This window comes from Papaver somniferum, unplaced genomic scaffold (genome assembly GCF_003573695.1).
Source record: "Papaver somniferum cultivar HN1 unplaced genomic scaffold, ASM357369v1 unplaced-scaffold_6, whole genome shotgun sequence".
NCBI classification, from domain to species: Eukaryota; Viridiplantae; Streptophyta; class Magnoliopsida; order Ranunculales; family Papaveraceae; genus Papaver; species Papaver somniferum.
The window spans coordinates 2,381,871-2,404,343 of NW_020648748.1; the positions used below are offsets into that span (position 1 = coordinate 2,381,871).

The window sequence follows — 22,473 nt, forward strand, 5'->3', positions numbered from 1 at the left end:
CATGTCTCTCGAAGGGGTTTCCCTCTTCATCGGAGCTAGAATTGTCAGTTATTCCTTCCTGATACTGGTCATCGGGTTGTCCCTCTCCTGGGATCGCACCGTTTAGCATGGTCTCGCCTGGATCCATGTCATCTAGTCTTTCTGGTTGGGCTCAACCGTTTTCACCTTGGCTCGTGCGAGAAGATCGTCGCGTCACCATTACCTCCCCTGCAATATATGCAATAATACTTAATTTGTCTCTTTTCTCAGAAAGGTGGGTCCCTAAATTTGCAGGTCATGTGCAATTGCAAAGTCATAGTTCAGACTGGACAGTTTAGTACAGGAAGACTTTGGAATAAATTTTGGAGACATGTGAAGATGTCAAAACATTCCCTACTTGGACAAAGTGTTAATGATGAAGAAAATGTGTTTTATCAGTCCTCTTTTCTCGATAAAAATACCTCCTTCAACACGTTATACCTTTTATTAGGAAAAAACCAAATTGTGACAATTGAGCATATCTTCCCATTCTAGGAAATATTTATCATCATCTTTTGACTTTGGATTTTGGACAAACTTTTGGGTTTGATGAATGATTATGTACTCATTAACCCTCCTTCCTGACTTAGAGTTGGATTTCTATGAAGAGGTTTATGGATTATCTTGAGTTCCCTTGAGGATGAAGAATAACTAGGTTTTTCAACTTTCATATGAAGATATTTTCTTCCATGGAGTCTACTGACAGTTTTATTCTTTCCGGATCTTTCATGGAGGGGATCGTTTGAGTGTCGGAGTATCAAAAACTCCATTTTCACTCCGATCTTCAACTCTCCTGAGCACCTTGAGAAATATATTGAAAGCCGCTACTAAAAGAAAAATCTAAAAGAAAACTAGCGAAAAAAGTGTAGATCTGCTGATTTTAAGGTTCTTCTAGACTTCAAAGACCGTGTAGATCATATTTGAGTCCGAGGTCTACTCATAAATCTTAACAGAGATATACTCAGTAGTATGAAAACTAATTGTCTCATGGAGATTATGAAGGTAATATAGAGTTGCTACTAGGGAGGCAGAATAGATCTTCATACCTCCCTGTTTCTAGCGCCAAAATGTAATTGCATCTTTTCTTATGACTACACCCAAGTAAGATTAAAGACTAACAACTACTAGAACATACAAGATTCAAGACGAACAATATGTAAAGATCATAAAAGATAAAGATTAAACACAAGCATATAATGTGGTTCGGCCATGAAGACCTACGTCCACGGGAAAAAAGATGTTTTCTTATTGATTATAAGGTATTACCCTTGAAAGAAGTACAAATATCACTTAGATTTCTAACTTTCTCTATATCTAGTTCTCTCTCAGGAATTCTTTGTAGAAAGACCATATATTGTTACATGAGTTGTCCATCTCCTTCTACATGGACTGGTATTTATAGGCAAAATAAGACTCGTGAAGGTCTAGCCTCGCCGAGCATGTGGAGTCCGTCGTCTTCTTCCTCTAGACCTCGAACGAGATTCTATAGTATCCCTGGTGATGGAATACTGGGTTCCTATCCGAGTTATCTCGTCCTATACACCATAGTGATGTTCTTATCAAGTAACCTCGTGCTGCATCCTTCTCGGGCTATAGTATAGGTCGTACGAGATATCTGAAGTGTTGTAGACTCGCTCATGCGTCTTCTGATCCTTTATTAAATGCGGTCCTCCTTTTTAGACTTCACCGTATGAATTGATTAGACCACTCCTCACACGCGTCATACATGTAACATAGTAGTAGGCGTCTCGATTCAGATGAAACTATTTTATGGATTACGATCTGGTGCTTCTCTCTTATTGTCTCAGCATGAGATCATCTCCTGAGATGATGACACGTGGATGTCAGGTATTTTACCCTCACAACAATATCATCAACTCATCATTATCCAAGTAATCAACACCGGAGTCTTCCTTCAACAGATAAGTAACCTCAACCTTAATGTCACAATCATCATGGAGTCGCCGAAAGGCATGAATAATTCTGAACTTAAGCCGTCACAACTCACGCCGAAGCTATAACATGATCCTGCATAATCCAAGAAATTCATAAGGTAATGATTAGAGAGTTCAATAAGAAAAACATCAAATATATATATTTATTGTGATGGCACAACAATCATGACATGTACCTTTTTCTTTATTCTTGCGACGAGTTTGACTTTTAACTGGCATACTTATGTAGAACTTGTTTAGAAGAATACAATTCCAAGGGAATAAGTTAACTTAAGAATTGGCGAAAGAATACTCGATAACATAGACTGTAGTAATTATCTTGATAATAACATTAATGTTCCCTTTAAGAAAAATATAAGCATGCTTATATCCGCATGAACATAAATCTAAAATAAGACATAAAAATAAAAAAAAGTATAAAAAATAGGAAATAACTAGACTTGTTAAACAAGTTATTAAGAGTCTAAAAATAAAGAAGAAAAAAATTAAGATATTCATAGATGTCTTACATTAGTCTCTCCTCCTTGAAAGAACTCATCTACGAGTTGTTCTATTGCCACTTCATATACTCTATCGAATGTCAAAATATCTTGTACATTAATAATGTTAGAGATATTCCAAGTCGAAGAAAGATCAACCACATATGCGTTATCACTGATCTTCTTCAATATCTTGAAAGGACCATACTTCTTCATCTTAGTCTTGTTGTATATACCTATAAGAAAACGTTTCTTTTTAAGGTGTATCATTTCTAAATCTCCTTCTTCAAAATTAGACTCCTGTGTTTGTCAGCCATTTCTTTGTATCCGATATTATATTATTCAAGTTTTGTATTCACTTTTTGATGAACTTGAGAAGTTTTCTATACGATCTTATCAATTTGAATATTAGATTTGGAGATCTTGAATAAAACCACTAAATCAAGTACATGATTTTGCACCTTTGAATGAACAATTTCAAAAGGTGTTTTATATGTGGATTGATTGACTGAAGTATTGAATCATATGAGGAAGTACTATATCCCACTGTTTTTCCTTATTCTCAACAATCTTTCCTCTAATCAAATTTCCAATAGAATGATTGACAACTTCAGTTTGTCCACCGGTTAGTGGATGTACAGTAGTACTATACTGTAACTTAGTTCCTAGCCTCATTCAAATAGATTTCCAGAAATAACTTCAAAAATTAGTATCTTTGTCAGAAGTAATATATTTAGGAACACCATGCAGACGTACCATTTCTTTGAAATATAAATAGGCTACGTCAGAATCATCTGTTGTCTTTTTACAAGCAACCAAATGAGCAATTTTTGAGTAACGCGATCCAGTACAACCATAATAGAATCAAGGACTCTAGTTGTACAAGGTAACCCTAATATGAAATCCATCTAATATTAACTCGGAGCTTCAATAACTGGTAAAGGAGTATATAGACCAGTGTTTTGGATCGTACCTTTAGAACGTTAACAATCCATGCACTTTTGAACAAACATTTGCATATCACGCTTCAAAGAAGGAAAAAAAATGTTTTTCAACTATAACAATTGTCTTATATCGACAAAGTGTCCACCAAGATCACTGTCATGCAATTCTTGAATTAAATGAAGACGTAATAAAACTTAAGAAATACAAAGACGATTTCATTTAAAAATAAATCCATCTTGAATAAGAAAACCATCTTCACCATTAGTTTTTGTTCCACACTTTTCTCATATAGCTATAAAATCTACATCAACAACATAAACCTCCTTGATAAAATCAAAAGCTAGACTTACATTGCTAAGAGTAACAAGAAGGTGAACTACTAAGAGCATCGGATACCTGATTTAATTTACCACTCTTTATGTCAAATAGAAAATCTATGTTGGTTGATAGTAGACAACCACCTATTATGCATTCTGTTCACTTTAGCCGAAGTCTGTAGCATGGTGATTTGTATTGACTATAAATTCCTTATGTACAAGATATGGATGCCACTGTTTTAAATCTTGAACAAGAGCAGTTATCGAGTTCATAAGTATAACATTTCTATCTTGCATGAGAATTATTTTCACTATGATATGCAAATGGATGACCATCTTTAGATAAAACAACAGAAATTCCAACAACGGAAGCATCACAATCAATCTCAAAAACTTTATCAAAATCTGGCATTGTACTACATAATTCTTCTTCCAGAATATTGAAACTTATTCCTACATCTTCAGTCCAAACAAATATTTGTCCTTTAAAAACAGCGACTAAGCTTTTCTGGGACCACATACCGTAGGTCATGATTCCGTGGATTGCTAACAAAAAGAAATTACATAACAGATACAAAAGTAGGTGAAAACATTTTTTTGATAAGAATTGAGAGATTTATTCAAAGATAAAGAATGTACAAATAATCTACCAGAGGTAGAACAAAGAAAAATAAAACAGATTATAGAAAGACTGTACTCCAATGATGTACAGTGTAAGAGAAGTTCAAATGAATTCTATTACCTACACTAGCAGCCCACATTAGCACAAGAGTTTTAACCTGTAAACACAAGTCGTCATCAGTTTCTTTTTACTAGAAGTATAAGCAAACAAGCTTGGTGGAGACGTTGGAAACATGAAGCTTCTTAATGATTTTATTTCTGAACAAGAATTACTTGATCTACCTATAAGATGGTGGTGCGTACAATTGGAGTAATAATCAAACTGACCCATTGCTGTGTCATCTAGATAAATGTTTGGTGTGTACAATGTTATTCTAACGGCATTGGTCCGAAACGATCTCAGACCGCAATGCTTTATCGTTAGATTTATCCCCATCGATTAAAGTGCATTCTTGTTTCAATATAGAAAATCACTGGTTGGAGCATCCAGATTTTGAAAATTTGGTGGAGGTGTGGTGAAATTCTCTTGATTTTGTGGGTACTCCAGGGTTTGTTCTTTGTAGAAAAATACAAAATTTAAAGTTTCTTATTAAGAATTAGAGCAAGAACACATTTGCGAATGTGAGGAAGGAGGAGGAGGATCTTAGGAAGAAAATTAATGCTTTGAACATTGCAGAGGAAAGTGCAGCATTAACTTCAGCTCAGTACGGAGAAAGAGTTTCCTTATTGAGCTCTTTGAATAGTGGGATGATTATTAGAGATATAATGTATTCAATCATGAGGTCATTAAAGGCGAAATCCATAAGTACTACACAGATTTGTTTACATCTAATGCACCAGTAAGTCCTTCTTTTAATAATTTGGAGTTGAAGTCTATTAATTCAGTTCAGAAGAGTTGGCTGGAATGGGAGTTTGATGAGGAAGAGGTTTTTAGAACTATTAAGTTGTGTGGAGATAACAAGGCTCCAGGCCCTGATGGGTATGACCTGAAGTTTTATAAAGCTTGCTGGGGGTGCTGAAGAAGGATGTTATGGCTGCCAGAAAAGAGTTTTACTCTAAAGGGAAGTTGGATTGTAGATTAAATGTTTCCTTATTGAAGCTCATACCTAAAAAATAAGACTCTGCTACGGTGAAAGATTTTAGGACATTAAGTTTAATTAGCAGCTTCTATAAGATTGTGTGCAAGCTAATAGCTAAAAGGATCAAAGTGGTCATGCCAGGCTTGATTTCTAATTCTCAGGGGGACTTTGTTAAGAATAGATAAATTCTTGACGGAATTTTGATTGCAAATGAGATAATTGATAGCAGATTGAGACAATAAATCCCAGGTATCACGTGTAAGATCGATATGCAAAAGGCCTTTGATAACGTAAGTTGGCCCTCACTCTTCGCTATCTTGGCTAAGAATGGTTTTCGAGTAAAATAGATGCAGTGGATGAGGTGATGCGTAACTGTGGCGCAATTTTCAATCCTAGTTAATGGAAAAGCAACAAAGCTACCCTTTGATACCATTTGTTTTTCTCTTGGTTGTTGAAGTTTTATCTTTGCATATTAATAAGGCAGTGTGAACAAGGAAAACTCAGTGGCTTTCAAGTGAAGGAGGGTGGAACTGTTGTGTCGCATTTGCAGTTTGCAGACGACACCATCATTTTATTGGATGCTTCGACGGTTGAGGTGAGGATATTACTTGTTATTATGGCTGTGTTTGAGATTCTAACAGGTCTCCGGCTTAATCTGGAGAAAAGTACGATGATAAGTATAGGTGCAGCCCAGATGGTGAATGACTTAGCCATGTAATTGGGGTGTAGAGTAGAATCCATTCCAGTTACCTACTTGGATATGCCCGTTGGTTCTAATAGAAGAAGTGAAGTGATCTGAGAAGTTATTATTCAAAGAATGCAAAAGAAGTTAGCACCATGGAAGAGAAGATTCTTGAATAAAGCAGGTAGGTTTGTGTTAATAAGAAATTCTCTGGAAAGTTTGGCTGTTTATTTTATGTCGCTGCATCACATTCCTGTCTCAGTGGAAAAAAGATTAAACACGATAATGAGGAAGTTTTTATAGGGGGAAGATGAGGATAGATGGAAGATGAGCTGGGTATCGTTTTAGAGAATTTGCAAGCCAAAAAAAAAGGTGGATTGGGCATTCATAGCTTGAGATTGGTGAACAAATCCTTGCTAGCAAAATGGCATGTCAGATATAGTAAGGAAAAGACGGCGCTTTGGAGGTGTATTGTTTACGAAAAATCAAAAGCGAAGGAGGACTGCTTGCTTCCTTTGCAAGTCAAGGGATCAATGGGGAGAAGTATGTGGTTTGATATTCTTAAAGAGAATAAGGTATTTTTTGATTCCGTGCATGTGCAGGTTAAAGATGGCTCAACTCTTAGATTCTGGCATGACTGGTGGTGCGAGAAGAAGGCTTTCAGAGATAAATATCCAAGGCTCTACAAGATAAGTACTCAAAAGACACCAAGCGTGAATACAATTCTTCAATCAAGATGTAATTTTTAATTCAACATGGACTTGGATCCGGCAGAAAGGATAGATCCACTACAAGAAAACTTGGTTTTAGCGACCAAAATCTTAGCAAGCTCTCAAAATTTTGGTCGCTTTAATAGTTAAGCAACCATGTTTGCAATTACCAAAAACTTTGGCTGCTATTAACGTGCTCCCATTAAATCGTAGCTACTAATTAAATTTGTGGGTTGCTCCACCATTTTTCCCAGTACTACATAGCGAGTGGAATAGTATGTTAGTAGCTATTTACTTCAAGCTACCATGTATCAGCAATTCAAAATATGTTTGGCTGCTAAAAACCTGTCTCAGCAACTAAGGTATAGCGACAACCAATTCAGAAAAGGAAAGTGGATGATTCTAATAATGGGAAAGGGAAGCGATCACCAATCTAGTGTTTGATGTTTGATATTGAGATGTTTAATTTTGATTTGTAGAAATTTTACGAGGTGGGTTACCAATAGAAGTTCTATAGTAATTTTACTAGGTGGGTTTCCCATTCTTTCTCATTTTGCTAATCATTTTCATTCAATTGATTTATACACATTCATAGTATTCAATCCAAAATTTATATGTTCTACATATTTTCTACGATAATAATTCACTTGTTCATTCCCGTCCATTTCTAATACATTACTCGAAATTCTATCTAATTGAAAACCGAAGGTAATTACCGAGTTTGTTTCCAATCATTACATAGCTCTTGACTTTCTATTGGCCAGATAAATTTGAAAAATCTGATTCCTATGATTTAACATGAAATTGATTTAGGTGTTTTATCAAAACCTTGAAAATTTTAAAATTATATTATTAATTCTTTTTTTTCAAAAAATCGGTGGAACTTGGTCAATTTTCCCGATTTACTGTCAGTAGTTCCCATCCTCGGTGAATTACTGATGGACATTCAGTTAAAATAATGGTAACTGGATAAACCAATTTATGTAAGATAAATTGAGTAAGGTCGAGCTAATTGGATAACATTGATAGATAAAGGGTGAAATACACAAAGGTCGATGGACATTCAGTTAAAATAATGGATAACTAGATAAACCAATCTATCTAAGAGAAACTGAGTGAGGTCCAACGATATTGGATAAGATTGATGGATAACAAGTTAAATTAAGTCAAAACGAAGGAAATTTAGTTTATTTGATCGATAACCATATAAACTCATGGAATCTAAGAAAAATTGAGTGAGATCCAGTAATATTGGACAAGATTGATAAATAATGTCTTTAATTAATTAAGGTCGATGAACATTCAATTAAAATGATATATAATAAATAACCTAATGATTTTTGGGAAAATCTGAGTGAGGCCGATTGACATTGGGTAAGATTGACAAATAAAAAGTGAAATTAAGTGAAGCCACAAAAATTCGGTTTATTTGATAGATAACTATGTGGCTAAATTGACTAAGGTCGATCGATTGAGATGCACTTGTATAAACCAAACAGTAGGTTTCAGATAACAAGGTCGGTCTAATTTATAATCAGGAATCTATTTTTAAATCGAGACCGAAGAAATAGAAGTAGAGACAGACTGCATATCTAATAGTCCACTCACGACCAGTTTTCGATCTCGGAGCCATGATATGCGTACAATATGCCAGAACATAGATTTTTAAGGTTTTAGGGTATATTCCAAAGGAATCTTACATGTAAATGGATGGATCCATCGTTCTTATGAAGTTTTCGACTTATAGTAGTTCACTCATGGCTAAACTTCGATCTCAGAGCCAGGGTTTGATGATGTATCTAGCTAAGTTTGAAGACAGAACCATTCTGAATTTCGTGGTCCATCTCTAGGAATCTTATAACCTGAGTTTACCAGTGTGAACTAAAGCTACTTCATGACCTGTATGACTTGTCAAAATTTCTCCATGACCTATGCGGATAGTCGAAACTCAAAACGGAAGCGCAAAGAGAAAGCACAAAAACACAAAGAGAAAGCACAACGAAACACACCAATTATCGAATTCATTTTTCATTTCCCCATTCATTCTTATACATTTTTTGGATCTTTTTATATCAGAATGTCAATAACAATGTCCTAAATTTATTAATATTTTTTTAAATTTTTTTTCATGTCGAAGGTTGATAATTGAACCGATAACATGAGTTCGTATTAACACAAAAACAACGCACAATAAAACACACTTTCCTTGATCCGTATGACACTCTTAACTTAAATCTACAACCGTCCAAAAAATTTCATAATCCGTATGACCCCATCCTACCACATCTTGTCCGTTAAAATTCTTTTGATTTTTTTTTCTTTCACCCACTTTTCTCGTCTCTCATCTTCCCCTCCCTCAGAAAAAAAAAACCCTTCAAGTTGCGCCTCCATCAGAAAAAAATAACCCTCACTCAAGATTTTTTTCAGTATGAAGCAAATCAGAAACCCTACATCCTCATTGTTGAAGAAACAAAACCAAATCTCAAGATCTCCTCAAAATCAAAATCCTAATTCTTCAACCAAATTTCAGTAAACCATATTATTTCTTCAACGAAATCGAAACAATTTTTTCAACCCTATTATCTCAGTAGATGATTTAGTGGTTGTGGAAATGAATTCTGGTGGTGATAGGAAAATGGTTCTGGAGCTGTTGGTGATGAATTCGACGATGGGTGTTGTTGGTCTGATATGTTGAGTTAATGGGTTTGACGGATTTGAGCAAAGAAAAGAATCGAAGAGATTTGATTGATTCTGATGTTCTCGGGTTTATTGGTGGTACTGATATGGATTGATGAAGCTAAGAAGATGTGAAAGCAGTTACCAACGAGATGGAGACCTCAAGGACTGAAATTGGGGTTCGATTTGTCGAAGGACTGTATTCAAGCCAATTATTTCAATTTCTCGCAACAACAACTTTTGGATTTGGGTACAAATTAAGATGGGAATGAAAACGGTTCAACGATAACAGATCTGTGGGTTCATTCCATAAGCTCGATTGATGGAGATATGGGGGTTTTCTGTGGTGTCTAGGGGTGGTGTTTTGGGTGATTGCTGGAGTCGCAGAACAGCTGAAGTAAGTGATGAGAGCATTACCTTCATCATCCAAGCAGCTTCCATCACTTCCAGTTTCCAGGTACTATATCTCTCCCTTTGTTGAAAATCCATTTTCTAACCCCAAAGATAACTGCTTATTTGATTAATTTTTGATTAATTTCTGCAATTGTTACATGAAATATGATTTCATTTAAGATTTTATGTTATATGTTGAGTCAAAAGATAGCATTATAGGGCAATACATGGAAATCTCAGAACCTTTTCTACAATAAAAGCTGCTATTAAGAAATATGTGCTTCTTCTGTGTAGACATATTTATAAAATTCATGAATCCATGAGGACTTACAAGTTGATTTAGGCATACTTAGGGTATATCTCTTGCTTCCTTTTAAATTTTGGTACTACTTTGATATTTACCAGCACATTACTGTGAAAGAGAACTGCTTATTTGAATTCAAACAAATAGTGTGTGTCCTCAATTATGCAATACTAATCCTCACTGTTTTTTAATGCTTTTGCAGTTACAAGTCTACTTGATATATGATCTTGTACCCTATGTTACTACGTAGACTAGGTCAAGCCATGTTCTTTGTACTGCAATATATGTTGTTTGTTGATGTTATCAGGTGTTGAGTGAGGGTAAAATGCATATTTTTAGTTTAAGAGTAAATCATTGGTACGGAGGGGCTGTGAGTGAAAGATTGCAGATATGCTTTGTTAGAGCCAGGAAATGTGAATGGTCTTTATTGTTTTTACGCAAACTGATTATGATTTTCTCGTATATGTATTATGATGATTCACCTAATACGTTAATACGCTTACCTTGCATTGTTTGTTGAGACTCACTTTACAGATAAAATTTGAAAGATCCTGACTATACTTTAATTGCTTAAAGCTTATTAGTCTGAGTTACTAATGTAATGGTCTTTATTGTTTTTAAGCTTATACTGAAACTTTATAGGATAATATGTTTCTTCTGGTGCAGTGTTTTAAGCTTATATAATAAGTACTATAACTTGATATTACTTCTGGAATGGCTTTGACAGTGATCAGATGAGGTGAAATGGAGTGGTTTACAAGATGGTTGAATGATTATATTGAGTAGTTGGTGTGCTATTGCCATGAGCTGACGAGTCTGATGATGCTATGATGTTTGTGGTGGTGTCAGTATATAGATTGAGAAGTATTGCATCTAAGTAAGAAGCAAGAAGATATGAGCAGGCAAAGCAGTCAATATGCAATTGGAGTGGCGCCCAAAGATAAGGTACTCTATGTCGATCCTTAAACTATGCTTAACTTTGAAATTTTTGTATCCTAAATTTCTCACACTAACATTATCCGTATCAATAACAGATTTTTAATAAATATATTGAGATTGAGCTGCAACTTGGCGACATGGATCGTTGTCGAACCCTTTATGCGAGGTACTTGGTTTGCCTGTCAGGCGCTCGTTTTTTCGGCTGTAAAGAAAACTGCAAGAGATCTCGGCGAAGCACTATTCAATGCAGAACTTGGTAAACCAATTGGACAGATCACCATGGAAAGTTCAGTAAAGGTAATAGGTAATTCACTTGTTCTGTATATCTATTGTGTATGTGCAAAGAGATTTTTTTAGTATTAATAGATCTGGTTTAGTATTAATTCCTTTCTTGGTTTACAATGTTGGCTTTATTTATGTTATCTGGATTTGTTCTAATGAACAAATCTGGTTTGAAGAATGTGTTTGAAAATTGTCAAATATCAGGTATTGTTGTTTTGTTTCTTGATTCTTTTGTTAATATTATTTGAGTATCCGTTTCTAGGTTTAATGCTATTTTTGTTTTAATTTGATTTTCTTATTCTTCATAGCAATAATCTTCTGTGTTTATTTGGGTGTTTCTGTAAATGCAGGACCCGGTTTTTATCATTTTAGGGAGGGAGGAACGAGATCCCAATGATGAGAAAAGAAATTTAAACGCATTGATGGGTGATTCAAAGTAGAAAGCGTTCTTTATCTTTTGTTTTAAAACTGTGGAGATTGTAATTTTTTTTCTTAAGGAATTGATTAGATTTGTATTTTTGTTCTTTTTTTCTTTTCTGTAAAGACTATAATTTACTTAAGAAATGATGTAAAATGAATTCTCTGATATAATAAAATTTAATTATTTTCTTAATTTGGTTCATCATTTGTTGTACTTATTAATTTTAAATAAATAATTACAATTTTGGATTGTAAAATCATCATCGGCGTTTAGGGAGGCAAAAATTTGCTAGCTTGATACTTAAGCAACCAACTTCAAGCCAGTTGCTCCATGTATCTATGGACTCGGTATTCTAATTGCTCGTTGGGTGGTTGGTCTAGATTTTAAGCGATGGGTAGTCTACTTGCTCTAGGATGGTTGGTCTAACTATGGAGGCATTGGTGTTCAACTTGCTCTAGAACGGTTGGTCTAGCTTTAAAGTGATGGTTATTTTGCTTGCTCTAAATAGGTCGGTCTAGCTATGAAGCGATGAACAAAGAAGACGCTACATGATAGTTGGTTGATTATTAATATTAAAGCAATTGCCTAGCTTCTCTAGACCTATAGAGATCCCACCTTTTGCAACTCAAGAGCGAGAGCCAAATTAAGTCGCTCTAAGGGTTAGAGCAACCCAATATGGGCTTTTACAACCAAAACTGCCTGGTTGCTTAATCCAGTTTTTCTTGTAGTGATCTTTTGGAAATTAAGCATGATATAAGACTCGCCGCTATGACTTATGGAGAAGAAGATTGTTTGGAAGGTGATGCTTCGTCAAAAGCGATTTATATGAAGCCAACACAGACGGAACCTGATTGGGATGGACATAGAATTTTGGCAAGCAAACATGTACCTCCGACAGTTGTATTTTTAATTTGAGCTTCTCTTCTTGAATCAAATCCAACTAGACATATGCTTCAAAATAGGGGTGTTATGACTCATTCCAATTTGTGTGTCCTTTGCAATGCTGCTGTAGAAACGCTGGAACATTTATTCATGCACTGCAGTGTGGTTTCGCAGTTATGGAGGTATTTTTTAGCAATGATGGATGTTCATTGGGTGATGCCTTGGCAGTTAAAGAATTTCATGCTTAGTTGGAGGTTAGAAAGGAGTTCGGCTAAGGCCAAGATGGCATGGCACTTATTGCCATTCACTATTTGTTGGGAGGTGCAGAATGAGCGTAATAGGATATTTCGTGGAGGAAGAGCTAAATCACTGTATAAACTGGAGATTGTTGTCAAGCAATGGATTTACCTATGGAACTCTGCTACAGAAACGTTTTAAGCATTATTCTACTCTTTTTGATGGTCTGATGGCCATGTAAATACCCTGTACATGTTTTTTCTTTTTCAATATATCCTTCTTTCTTAAAAAAAAAAAAGTTATAGAAATGTACTAACCAGCCGACCCAAAAAGTTTACAAAAATTAGATAGATCGTTACCATTTATAATGTGAAAACACGAACAATTCAACACAAACAAATCCAAGAGGACGGCCCGGTGATACCTAGTTACATCTTAACAGAACAATATTCAATCCAAAACACTAATGATGGATGCGCAGCTATATTGCTATCCTAGTAGTTCATTCTCATACAGTCGTACTCTTGAAGTGCATGCATTGAGAAAGCTTGTGATCAGTTAGCTATATATCTATCCAATTTTGGCATCATACAATCTAATAGAAAATGATCTTTTTTGGGATAAACTATGATAAATCCATACTGTGAAGTCTTTTTTTTTAGCTTCAATTTTTTACATCTGCTGAAGTCCATTCTAAATGAGTTGAGATGAAAGGAAATCAAACTTAATTAGTATAAGTCGAAATAAATTATAAATCAGTGTCAAAAATTGAGGAAGAAACACACAAAACCAAGTTTAAGCAAATCAAACCAATATAATAATAATTAAAATCATATTAATCTCTCTCATCATCAAATAAAACAACTCCTAACATCCGTTTTCATGGTAAAGAGAATGGGAATAACAAATAACAAATAAAAATAAAAAAATAAAGAAGAACACAGTAGACTTCCTAAATTAAGCATTGACTAAAACCCCTAAACTAATACTACTATCAAATTTCTAGAGGAGTCTAGCGGTCCCTGCAACAACCAAAAGGAGCATTGGAACTATAGAAGAACAACTAATACTAGCAGCACCACTAGAACCAGGTGTGTTGCCATCCGCTGAAGGCGATGCTTCATCAACTGCCAAGACTTTGATGATCATCTTCTGTCCTCTTTCACAATGACCGGATACTCCACTGATGAAATAAAAGTAACCTGAGCGGTCGAGTTTGAATATGGTGTTGCCATTGTTGGAGAAAAATATGGGTTGAGTTGAGTTGCAAGCTTTGTAGTCAGTATCACTCACTACCATTACTGAATCTTTCCCATACTTGAAACCTGATAAAATAAACAACAACAATAAAGAAAATTTATATCAAAAACATAACACTTCCATAAATGTTGCACTACTAATTTTTATATATAGGTTACTTACGGATCGAGTCGTCGATTTGAAACCTTTTTTTAGAAGCCCATTCGTTGTAGATATTAGTAGCATTAGGTTTCGGAACAACCCATCCTTTAGTATCACCAACATCATACTCTAAAGAATGTACTACCACCGTGAAGTACTGAAGAGAACAGAAAATGAAGATCATACAGAAAAGTGGACTTGTCTTCATGGTATAGGTTGATATCGGAACAAGACTTAATTTGGACAAGAGAGAATTGTATATTAAGAATGGGTTATGCAGAGGGAACTGTGATAAGTTGCATAAGAATATTTATAGGAATAGTTTTGATGAAGGTGGAGTGGGTAGTTACATGAGTTGGTTTAAGAGATGTGGAGGTAGTGGAGGGAGCTGTAAGACTAGGTAGTGGAGGGAACCATCATGGAGATGGTGCGTAGAGAAGTAGTAACGGTACAAACTTATTGTTATGGGTTTGACATACGACTTGGTCATTGTTTTGAAACTTCCAGTACAAGATGAATTTGTTGGACGATTAAGCAACTTTGTGCAATCTTCACGGATGGTTAGTTATCAAGTCAAGGAAGAGAGATTGGTGACTAGGACACAAAGTTGGCCGTACTACTTAATTTTTATCAAGTTTGTGCACCCTTCATGTTCTACTCGTCTTTGCACAATTTGCTCCCCGTACTACTTAATTTTTAGGGATATTTTGATTTTGGGTCACATAAAAGTGACTAGAATTATGTTTGGGTCACATCAAAATTTTAATTAGAGTTTGGATCACAGGACCGACGTTTACCGTCTTGATAGTTATCGAATCATTTATTTTTTAAAATTGATTTTTAATATATGTAACTTCGTTAGCGCTACCACAATAGTTCATGTTGTACTCGTTTTATTTGTTTGATGATTCTCTTTTCTCCCTTTCTTTGCAGACATTCTTCATGTTTTCTGATACTTACCAAGGGATCTGAATCTCCTAGAGCATAGCAGTAATATTGGTTGGAAAGACTATGTGTTGAAAATAAAAAATAACAATTTGTGTGGAATCGGCATTTCCTTCTTTACTTTCTGCAGCGATTTACATTAGTTCTCCTATTCTTATAGTTGCGTGGAATCGGCAGCTGCTCCTGATGCTAGTGTTGGTGGTGGTGCTGCTGTTCCTGATGTTGTTGCTGATGCAAAGCTTTAAGTTTATAAGACTTGTGGTTGTTTGAAGTCTTTTGGGATGGTTGATGTTTGTATTTTGGATGATCTTTGTTTTGAACTTAATGCACTTAATGTTTTAATTATAATTATGTGTTGCTCATTTATTCTAGCCTGACATGCCAACAATCGGTCTACTCGATATGTCAACATAAACTGATTGTTCAAGCTATTTTTCATGTATGTTTTTCAAGTTAGAATCGGGTCACATATGCATATATATAAATCGATTGGTGTGGGTGAAAATTCAAAATTTTAACATGTCTTTAATCGGTTTACGTTGGTCACAAGAAAGAGCGATTCCTTGTGGCATATAAACACCATCGGGTTTTACAGTCCTTCTAAAAGACCGATTATACCGAATTATTTCATGTTTTTCAAAAAAAATAGTCGTTAGGGACTTTCTCTATAAATAGAGACCTCACCCTTGGATCCCATTTTCTTCAAAATTGATCATTTTATTCCCTCTTACTCCATATACTCCACAACTACTCATTTCGTACCTCTACATACAAAAAAATAACATCATTTGATTTAAACCAAGATTTGGCAATCACCAAAGCATGGTATGCGGAAACTCGACTTAGACGTCAATCCTTCGAAAGGGTGGATTCCGTAACCTTTTGGGCTAGGGTACACAACAAATTTAGGCAAGATTTTGGGAATCCTAATGGAAGAAGTGTTCAACAAGTCCATGGTAGGTACCTAGTCATCGAAAATGCGATACTTCCTTATCTAGCTATCCAACCTCGGATTTTTAACACTTGCCCCTTCAATTTGTCCATTGCACAATTTGTAAGTATTTTTGTGATTTTTTTTTTTACGTAACCTATGTTGTTTTATCTTCGAATGAAACACCACTAACAAATGTAAGTTTGTTTTTGTGTTTTTGTAGCACGAAGTCATGAAAGCGCGCTACTTGGAGGAAAAGGGGGAAGCATTCGCATTCGATGCAAGCTATCACTTCTTGGTAGAAAGAATCTCGGAGAATGAACCAGACTACTTGGATGTTGTATCGTCTTCGGAGGAAGATTGATGGCTTTAAAAGTTTTTGTATAAGTTTTGTGGGTAGACCTCTTTGTAAACCCTCACGAGACTATAGCTCGTCCATTAGGGTCACCTAGGGGTTTAAAGGCTTAATGCATGTGCTAAATTCATCCTACAATAATATGTAATATGTAAAACCCGCTTATTAAAATCGGATTATATACATATCAACGTTAACCGATTATGAATGTCCTCTATTAATTTGGAAACACCAATCCAGAATCTGTTTATAAGTGCATGAACGTAAACCGATTATGAGAATTGTTTACGAAAATAAATCAGAATGTTTGATGTTTTGAAGAACTCTCTAACATTAGTTAATCTCACATCCAAAACATAGCTAACCCTTAATACGATTAATTAATGCTAACTAATCAGGGGTAAAATAGGTAGTTAGGTAATTATTTTGATAAGGGGTGGTGTGAAGTGATTTCTAGTGACCTTTTTTGTCATCTAGCTATAGGTCCCAAGTGTTATACACCCCAATTTAGCCAGGTTTTTTATGAGAAAAATAGAATACCTTTTATTTTTAAATTAATTTTTAATATGTGCTGAGAAGAGAAGAGGGATCGTATAGTATGTGGTCCGACCACATCATAGCTAGAGGCACTCCATTTGAATGTACGTGGGGTTTCTCGCAGCTACAACATCAACTAATATCATCCATATTTAGCTAATGAGTTATGTCTGCTTTGTGATCGGTCCAATGGACCATGTTTGTTTTGAATTGTGATCGGTCCAATGGACCATGCTTGTTCCGAATTCCACAGAGGAGGACACTGGATGATGTTAATAGTCCCAAGTCTTACCAACACATTTTTAATTTTAATTGTATTTTCTTACAAACAAGGCTTCTAAATGGTATCCACTACAACCAAGGTAATCCAACCGATGTCAGCATGGTATGAAATGCTAATGTGTACATAGAAATCCATCGGACCAAATTTCAAAGTCTTTCGCCCTTCACCACTGCAGAATAATTTTTTAGAGACCATGGTTTTGTTGTGGGGACCATGATTTTATTAGGCCATCCTCCCTATAGTTATAAGGAGTGTCCTAAAGCGTTGAAATGATTAACCTACCCTTAACCTAATTTAATTTAAAACCAACCTAATAATCACTTATATATATATAACCACCACCTCCTTCCACCACCATCGCCGATTACCACCACCACCACCTCCGATTATCATCACCACCAACCACCGATTACCACCACCACCACCTCCTCCCACCACCCCCGCCGATTACCACCGCCACCACCTCCAATATCACCACCACCAACCACCAATTACCACCACCACCTATGATTACCACCACCACCAACCACCACCACCTCTCTATATATAACTTAATTTAAAAGATTAACAAAGATATTCTCACAAACCCATTACTTGTCATTCGTTTTTGGTTGAATAATTGAGAAGTAATCATCAAAATGAGTTGAAAATGGAAGTTGCGGAGAGGTTTAATGGAGTTTTTTTTTCCAGAGAAAAGTTCGGTTACGTCGCAAAACGTCCGTTTTCGTCGCAAAAATTCGGTTATCACGAATTATTGTTTTCTTAACCGAACTCAGAGTTTGGTTGATTCGCAAAAAATACTTTTAACAGAACTCCTTGTATTAGAACAACACAAGTCCATAAGCTCGGTTCCTTCGCAAAATAAGGATATCACCGAACTTTAGTTTACGAAAATAATGAGAAATCCAAAAGTTCGGATCGTTCGCAAAAATGTTAAGTTTTCTTTGTAACCGAACTCTACCTAATTCACCAAGAAATAAATTTCGTAGTAACCGAACGTTTGACTAATTGGATATATGCATATATAAGCCTAGTTTGGTTGATTCGCAAAATATGTTGAAGTTTGCGAACCAACCGAACTTCTAATACTAGGTTACTTTTAACCGACAGTTCGGTTGGGAACTTGGTTGCGTTGAAGTTTGTGAACTGACCGAACATACCTATGTATATCATATCACTAAAGTTCGGCTACCTGCGTGTTTGAAAAAAGAAACCGAACTCTGTGTTCGGTTATATGTTCTTGACATTTATTAACCGAACTCCGTGTTCCGTTACCTGTTCTTCGCACTTGGTAACCGAACTACCTGAACCTAGCAGGAATATTTTATAAAAAATTTCAGTTCTATGAATATTTGGACCAATTCAACCACCATTATCTATGTTTGAAGCATACTTGGGTACCCAAATACTCTTCCTTTGGTTGTGGTTGGTAAAATCCATCATTTTCATCTTGAGATTGAGTTTGTGGAAGAATACATTCACCATCTAAGAAATAACTCATATCTAGATCATTGTGAAGATTAACAAATACTCTAGGAGAGGATGGAGATGAAGAATCAGATGAGCTATCATCACTTCACTTGAATGCTCAAGCTTAGTGAATTGGAAAAAAATTTATTTTCCATGTTTTTCTTCTTCATCTTCTCTAGTTTTACTCTCTCAATAATTCTACTTCTTTAGCTTAATCATTTCACTAATGATTTCACTAATCATTACCCAAAACTAATCAGAAGGGTAATTTAGGTATTAATATAAATATCTAGATAAGGGGTGACCTAGATTTACTTCTAAATGTCTTACTAAAAATAGAATCATGGTCCCCCAAAAAAACCATGGTCCCCAAAAAATCATTCTAATTAAAAAGCAAGCAGATAAACAGTCCTATCCAGGCCGGCCCGGCCTGTATAAAGTGAATAACGAGCTACCGAGCCCGTGGGATCTAAATATATGTATTTGTAATCAAAAACCCTAAACCAAACTTCTTCCTCAAAAACCTTAAACGAAACTTCTTCTTTGTAATTTAGGATGGAAAGGAGAAGTCAGAGTTCGGCGGCAGGCCTTGCCTAATCATCGAAATTCTCACATGGCTACCGCTCATTTGTATCTTATTCAGCTGCGTATGCAAGTCATGATATAACTTGCTCGATCTTAATTTTCTTAATACGAAACATAAAAATATCAAACTACTCGTAACAAAACAAGACCCAGTAAACCAAGAATACAGCGTTGTAGAATTGAAATCATTGATATCTAATGAGAATACCTTAAACGTTACATACCCATTCAAGAAGCACGATGGAGGATTTCGAATTTTGGGTAGTTATAATGGTTCGATTTGTGCATGCCATGGTTATGATGATGATGCTTTTTACGTTTGGAATCCATGTAAGTACAAAGTAATATCAGAAGTTAGCGTTCCTGACCGTCACATGAACGACATAATTGACATCAGTTATGGGTTTGGCTATGATTCCAAGAGTTATGATTATAAGTTTGTGTCAATTTTTAGTGAAACAGATTCTTATGGTTGTTCTGCTGCTGATATATATACCTTACGTTCAGATTCATGGAAAAAACGTTGTTATGGCTTTCCTTGTAAACTTTCAAATGGACAGCCTGGGGTGTTTTTAACTGGAGCCCTCCATTGGTTTGCAAAATCGTGTATGAACGGAAAACGATTTATACTTTCTTTCGATTTGGAAGAAGAAACATCCAAAGAATTACTACTGCCTGCTGAACATCTGGATCATTTCGATTATGAATTTCTTGACGTGTTGAGAGGTTTCCTTTGCTTACTTTGTAGTGTTTCTAATGTTAAATTTGAGATATGGGAGATGAAAGATTATGGAGTAAGAGAGAGTTGGTCTAAACTTTTCAAAATTGACCAGCAACAACTTATGACAATGAGTATTGGTATTCAATCCTGTCATTACATAAAGAGAGCTGTATCATTAAGAAATGGTGAAATCCTATTAGAGATAATGGCCAAGGGTCAATCATATGGGAAATGGAGGGTTGATATTGTGCGAATCCACTTGGAAGAAAAGAAAGGGTGTGAATACATGAAGAATATCGATCAGATGGAGCCTTATGTGGAAAGTTTTGTTTCACTTAACTCAGGTACATTTGTTGGGAATGAGGAGAAGGATTACGGCATCACAGTCAGAGACATTTGGGGTTGAAGAGATCCAGAGAAACGTATAGTGGAGCCTGTATTAATTTGCGGTCGTAGTTATATGTTACATGCCTTTACGCGCTTCAATGAATTATGTGATTAGCAAAATTGGAATTTTATTTCATAATTAATACTGGACGTCTGTGTAATGAAGTCTTCTAGTCCTAGGAATAATATATTAGACTGAGTCTAGTCCGATTGACCTAGTTAATTGTCTGTTTGGTCCTTTTTGTAAATATAAATTATAGTTTGGTCCTAAAAATAATGATTTAGTCCTAGGATGGACAATATCCACGCGGGATGATGTCATGGATGATGTAATTGTCAAATGGTAGTGGCAGAAATACCTTTTAATTGGGACCATATATATACTCATTATTAAGAGAGAAGAGAATAATTTTTCAGATTTATTTTCTCTCACCTCTATTTTTCCAGATCTACTTTGTTTTCTTCTTCTTTTTTCTTTCTGATGCTGCTGTTGAAGATTAAAGATGAAGATCTATTTTTAAAGATTGATTTGATTTGATTATAGAGACCGATTTGGTTTTTGATTACAAAGATTTTGATTTTTGAGTATGAAAATCTTGATTTGATTATAAAAATCGAAGATGAACTCATGTTGAAGATGATGAAGACGTGATGATGAAGATGATGACGAAGAAGACGAAGATTTGTGTGTTTTTTCGTCGTTTTTGTTGCTGTTGTTGTTGAAGATGAATGGCGACGATGATTTTGATGAAGTTCATTGTTGCTGCTGTTGTTGAAGATGACGAAGAATTTATTTCTGCTATTGTTGAAGACGACGAAGAAGATGATGCTGCAGTTCAATCCAGAAATGAACTCTATTTTTTTAGGTTTTTATATGGAGTTCATTTCTGGAATGAACTCTGTTTTTTTAGGTTTTATATGGTGTTCATTTTTGGAATGAACTCTGGCTTTTTAGGTTTTTATATGGAGTTCATTTCTAAAATGAACTCTGTTTTTTTAGGTTTTTATATGGAGTTCATTTCTGGAATGAACTCTTATTTTTTTTAGGTTTTTATATGGAGTTCATTTCTGAAATGAACTCTGTTTTTTTAAGTTTTTACATGGTGTTCATTTTTGGAATGAACTCTGGTTTTTATTTGGTTTTTATATGGATTTCATTTCTGGGTTGAACTCTGGTTTATATGTTTTTTGAAAAAATAAGTATAAATTAACAGGAGTTCATTTTGACGAATGAAATGTTACAACAAAATAAGTAAAAATTAACACGGAAGGGTAATTTTGTCTGTTTTATATTTTTAAATTATTATGGACCAAACAGTAAAGGAGTTTTCCCAAAGGACTAAACAGACATGGGACCACCTAAAAAAGGACCAAACGCTATTTTTCCCTTTTCCTATTTACTAGATTTCAGATCAATTTATCATCTAAAGGTAACAATATTTTTGCAAACATTCTGATTTATTGGAAGGCTTCTCTTAAATATAGGTTTGCAAGAAGAATCATATGGAGTGCAAACAGGTTTACAGTCAAACTGATTATATTTTTTAAGTATGGATTCAACAAAATGAGACTGACTCAGACTATAGTCATTAGAAGTTTTTCTAATCTTCATCCCTAATATGACATCAGCGGTGCCTAAGTCTTTCATGTCAAATTTCTCATTCAACAGTTTCTTAGTGGCATTAATAACATCCATGTTTGTACCTAGTATAAGCATATCATCAACATACAAGCATACAATCACACAGGCATCCTTGACAAGTTTTGTATAAACACACTTATCAGATTCATTAATTCTAAAACCACTAGAAATCATCACATGATCAAATTTCTCATGCCATTGTTTAGGTGCTTGTTTCAATCCATACAAAGATTTCTTCAGTTTACAAACTTTCTTTTCACAACCTTTAACATCAAA

At 35.1% G+C, this 22,473-nt stretch overlaps 2 protein-coding genes and 1 long non-coding RNA gene across 3 annotated transcripts; 2 read left to right on the forward strand and 1 right to left on the reverse strand.

The window, feature by feature from the left end:
- Positions 1-11,517: 11,517 nt before the first annotated feature.
- LOC113343465 lies at positions 11,518-12,013 on the forward strand. Its single transcript, XR_003357267.1, has 2 exons — positions 11,518-11,604; positions 11,751-12,013. It is a non-coding gene; the product is annotated as an uncharacterized LOC113343465 (long non-coding RNA).
- Positions 12,014-13,788: 1,775 nt separating this feature from the next.
- LOC113343448 (stellacyanin-like) lies at positions 13,789-14,607 on the reverse strand. The gene is made up of 2 exons (XM_026587625.1): positions 14,363-14,607; positions 13,789-14,265 (listed from the first exon to the last, which is right to left on the reverse strand). Exons 1-2 carry the CDS (start codon positions 14,547-14,549, stop codon positions 13,943-13,945), a joined length of 510 nt encoding a protein of 169 aa, XP_026443410.1. The 5' UTR covers positions 14,550-14,607; the 3' UTR covers positions 13,789-13,942.
- A 5,214-nt stretch (positions 14,608-19,821) lies between these two features.
- On the forward strand, positions 19,822-20,574 carry LOC113343517 (F-box/kelch-repeat protein At3g06240-like). Its single transcript, XM_026587671.1, has one exon. The coding sequence runs from the start codon at positions 19,822-19,824 to the stop codon at positions 20,572-20,574; it is 753 nt and encodes a 250-aa protein (XP_026443456.1).
- Positions 20,575-22,473: the final 1,899 nt, after the last annotated feature.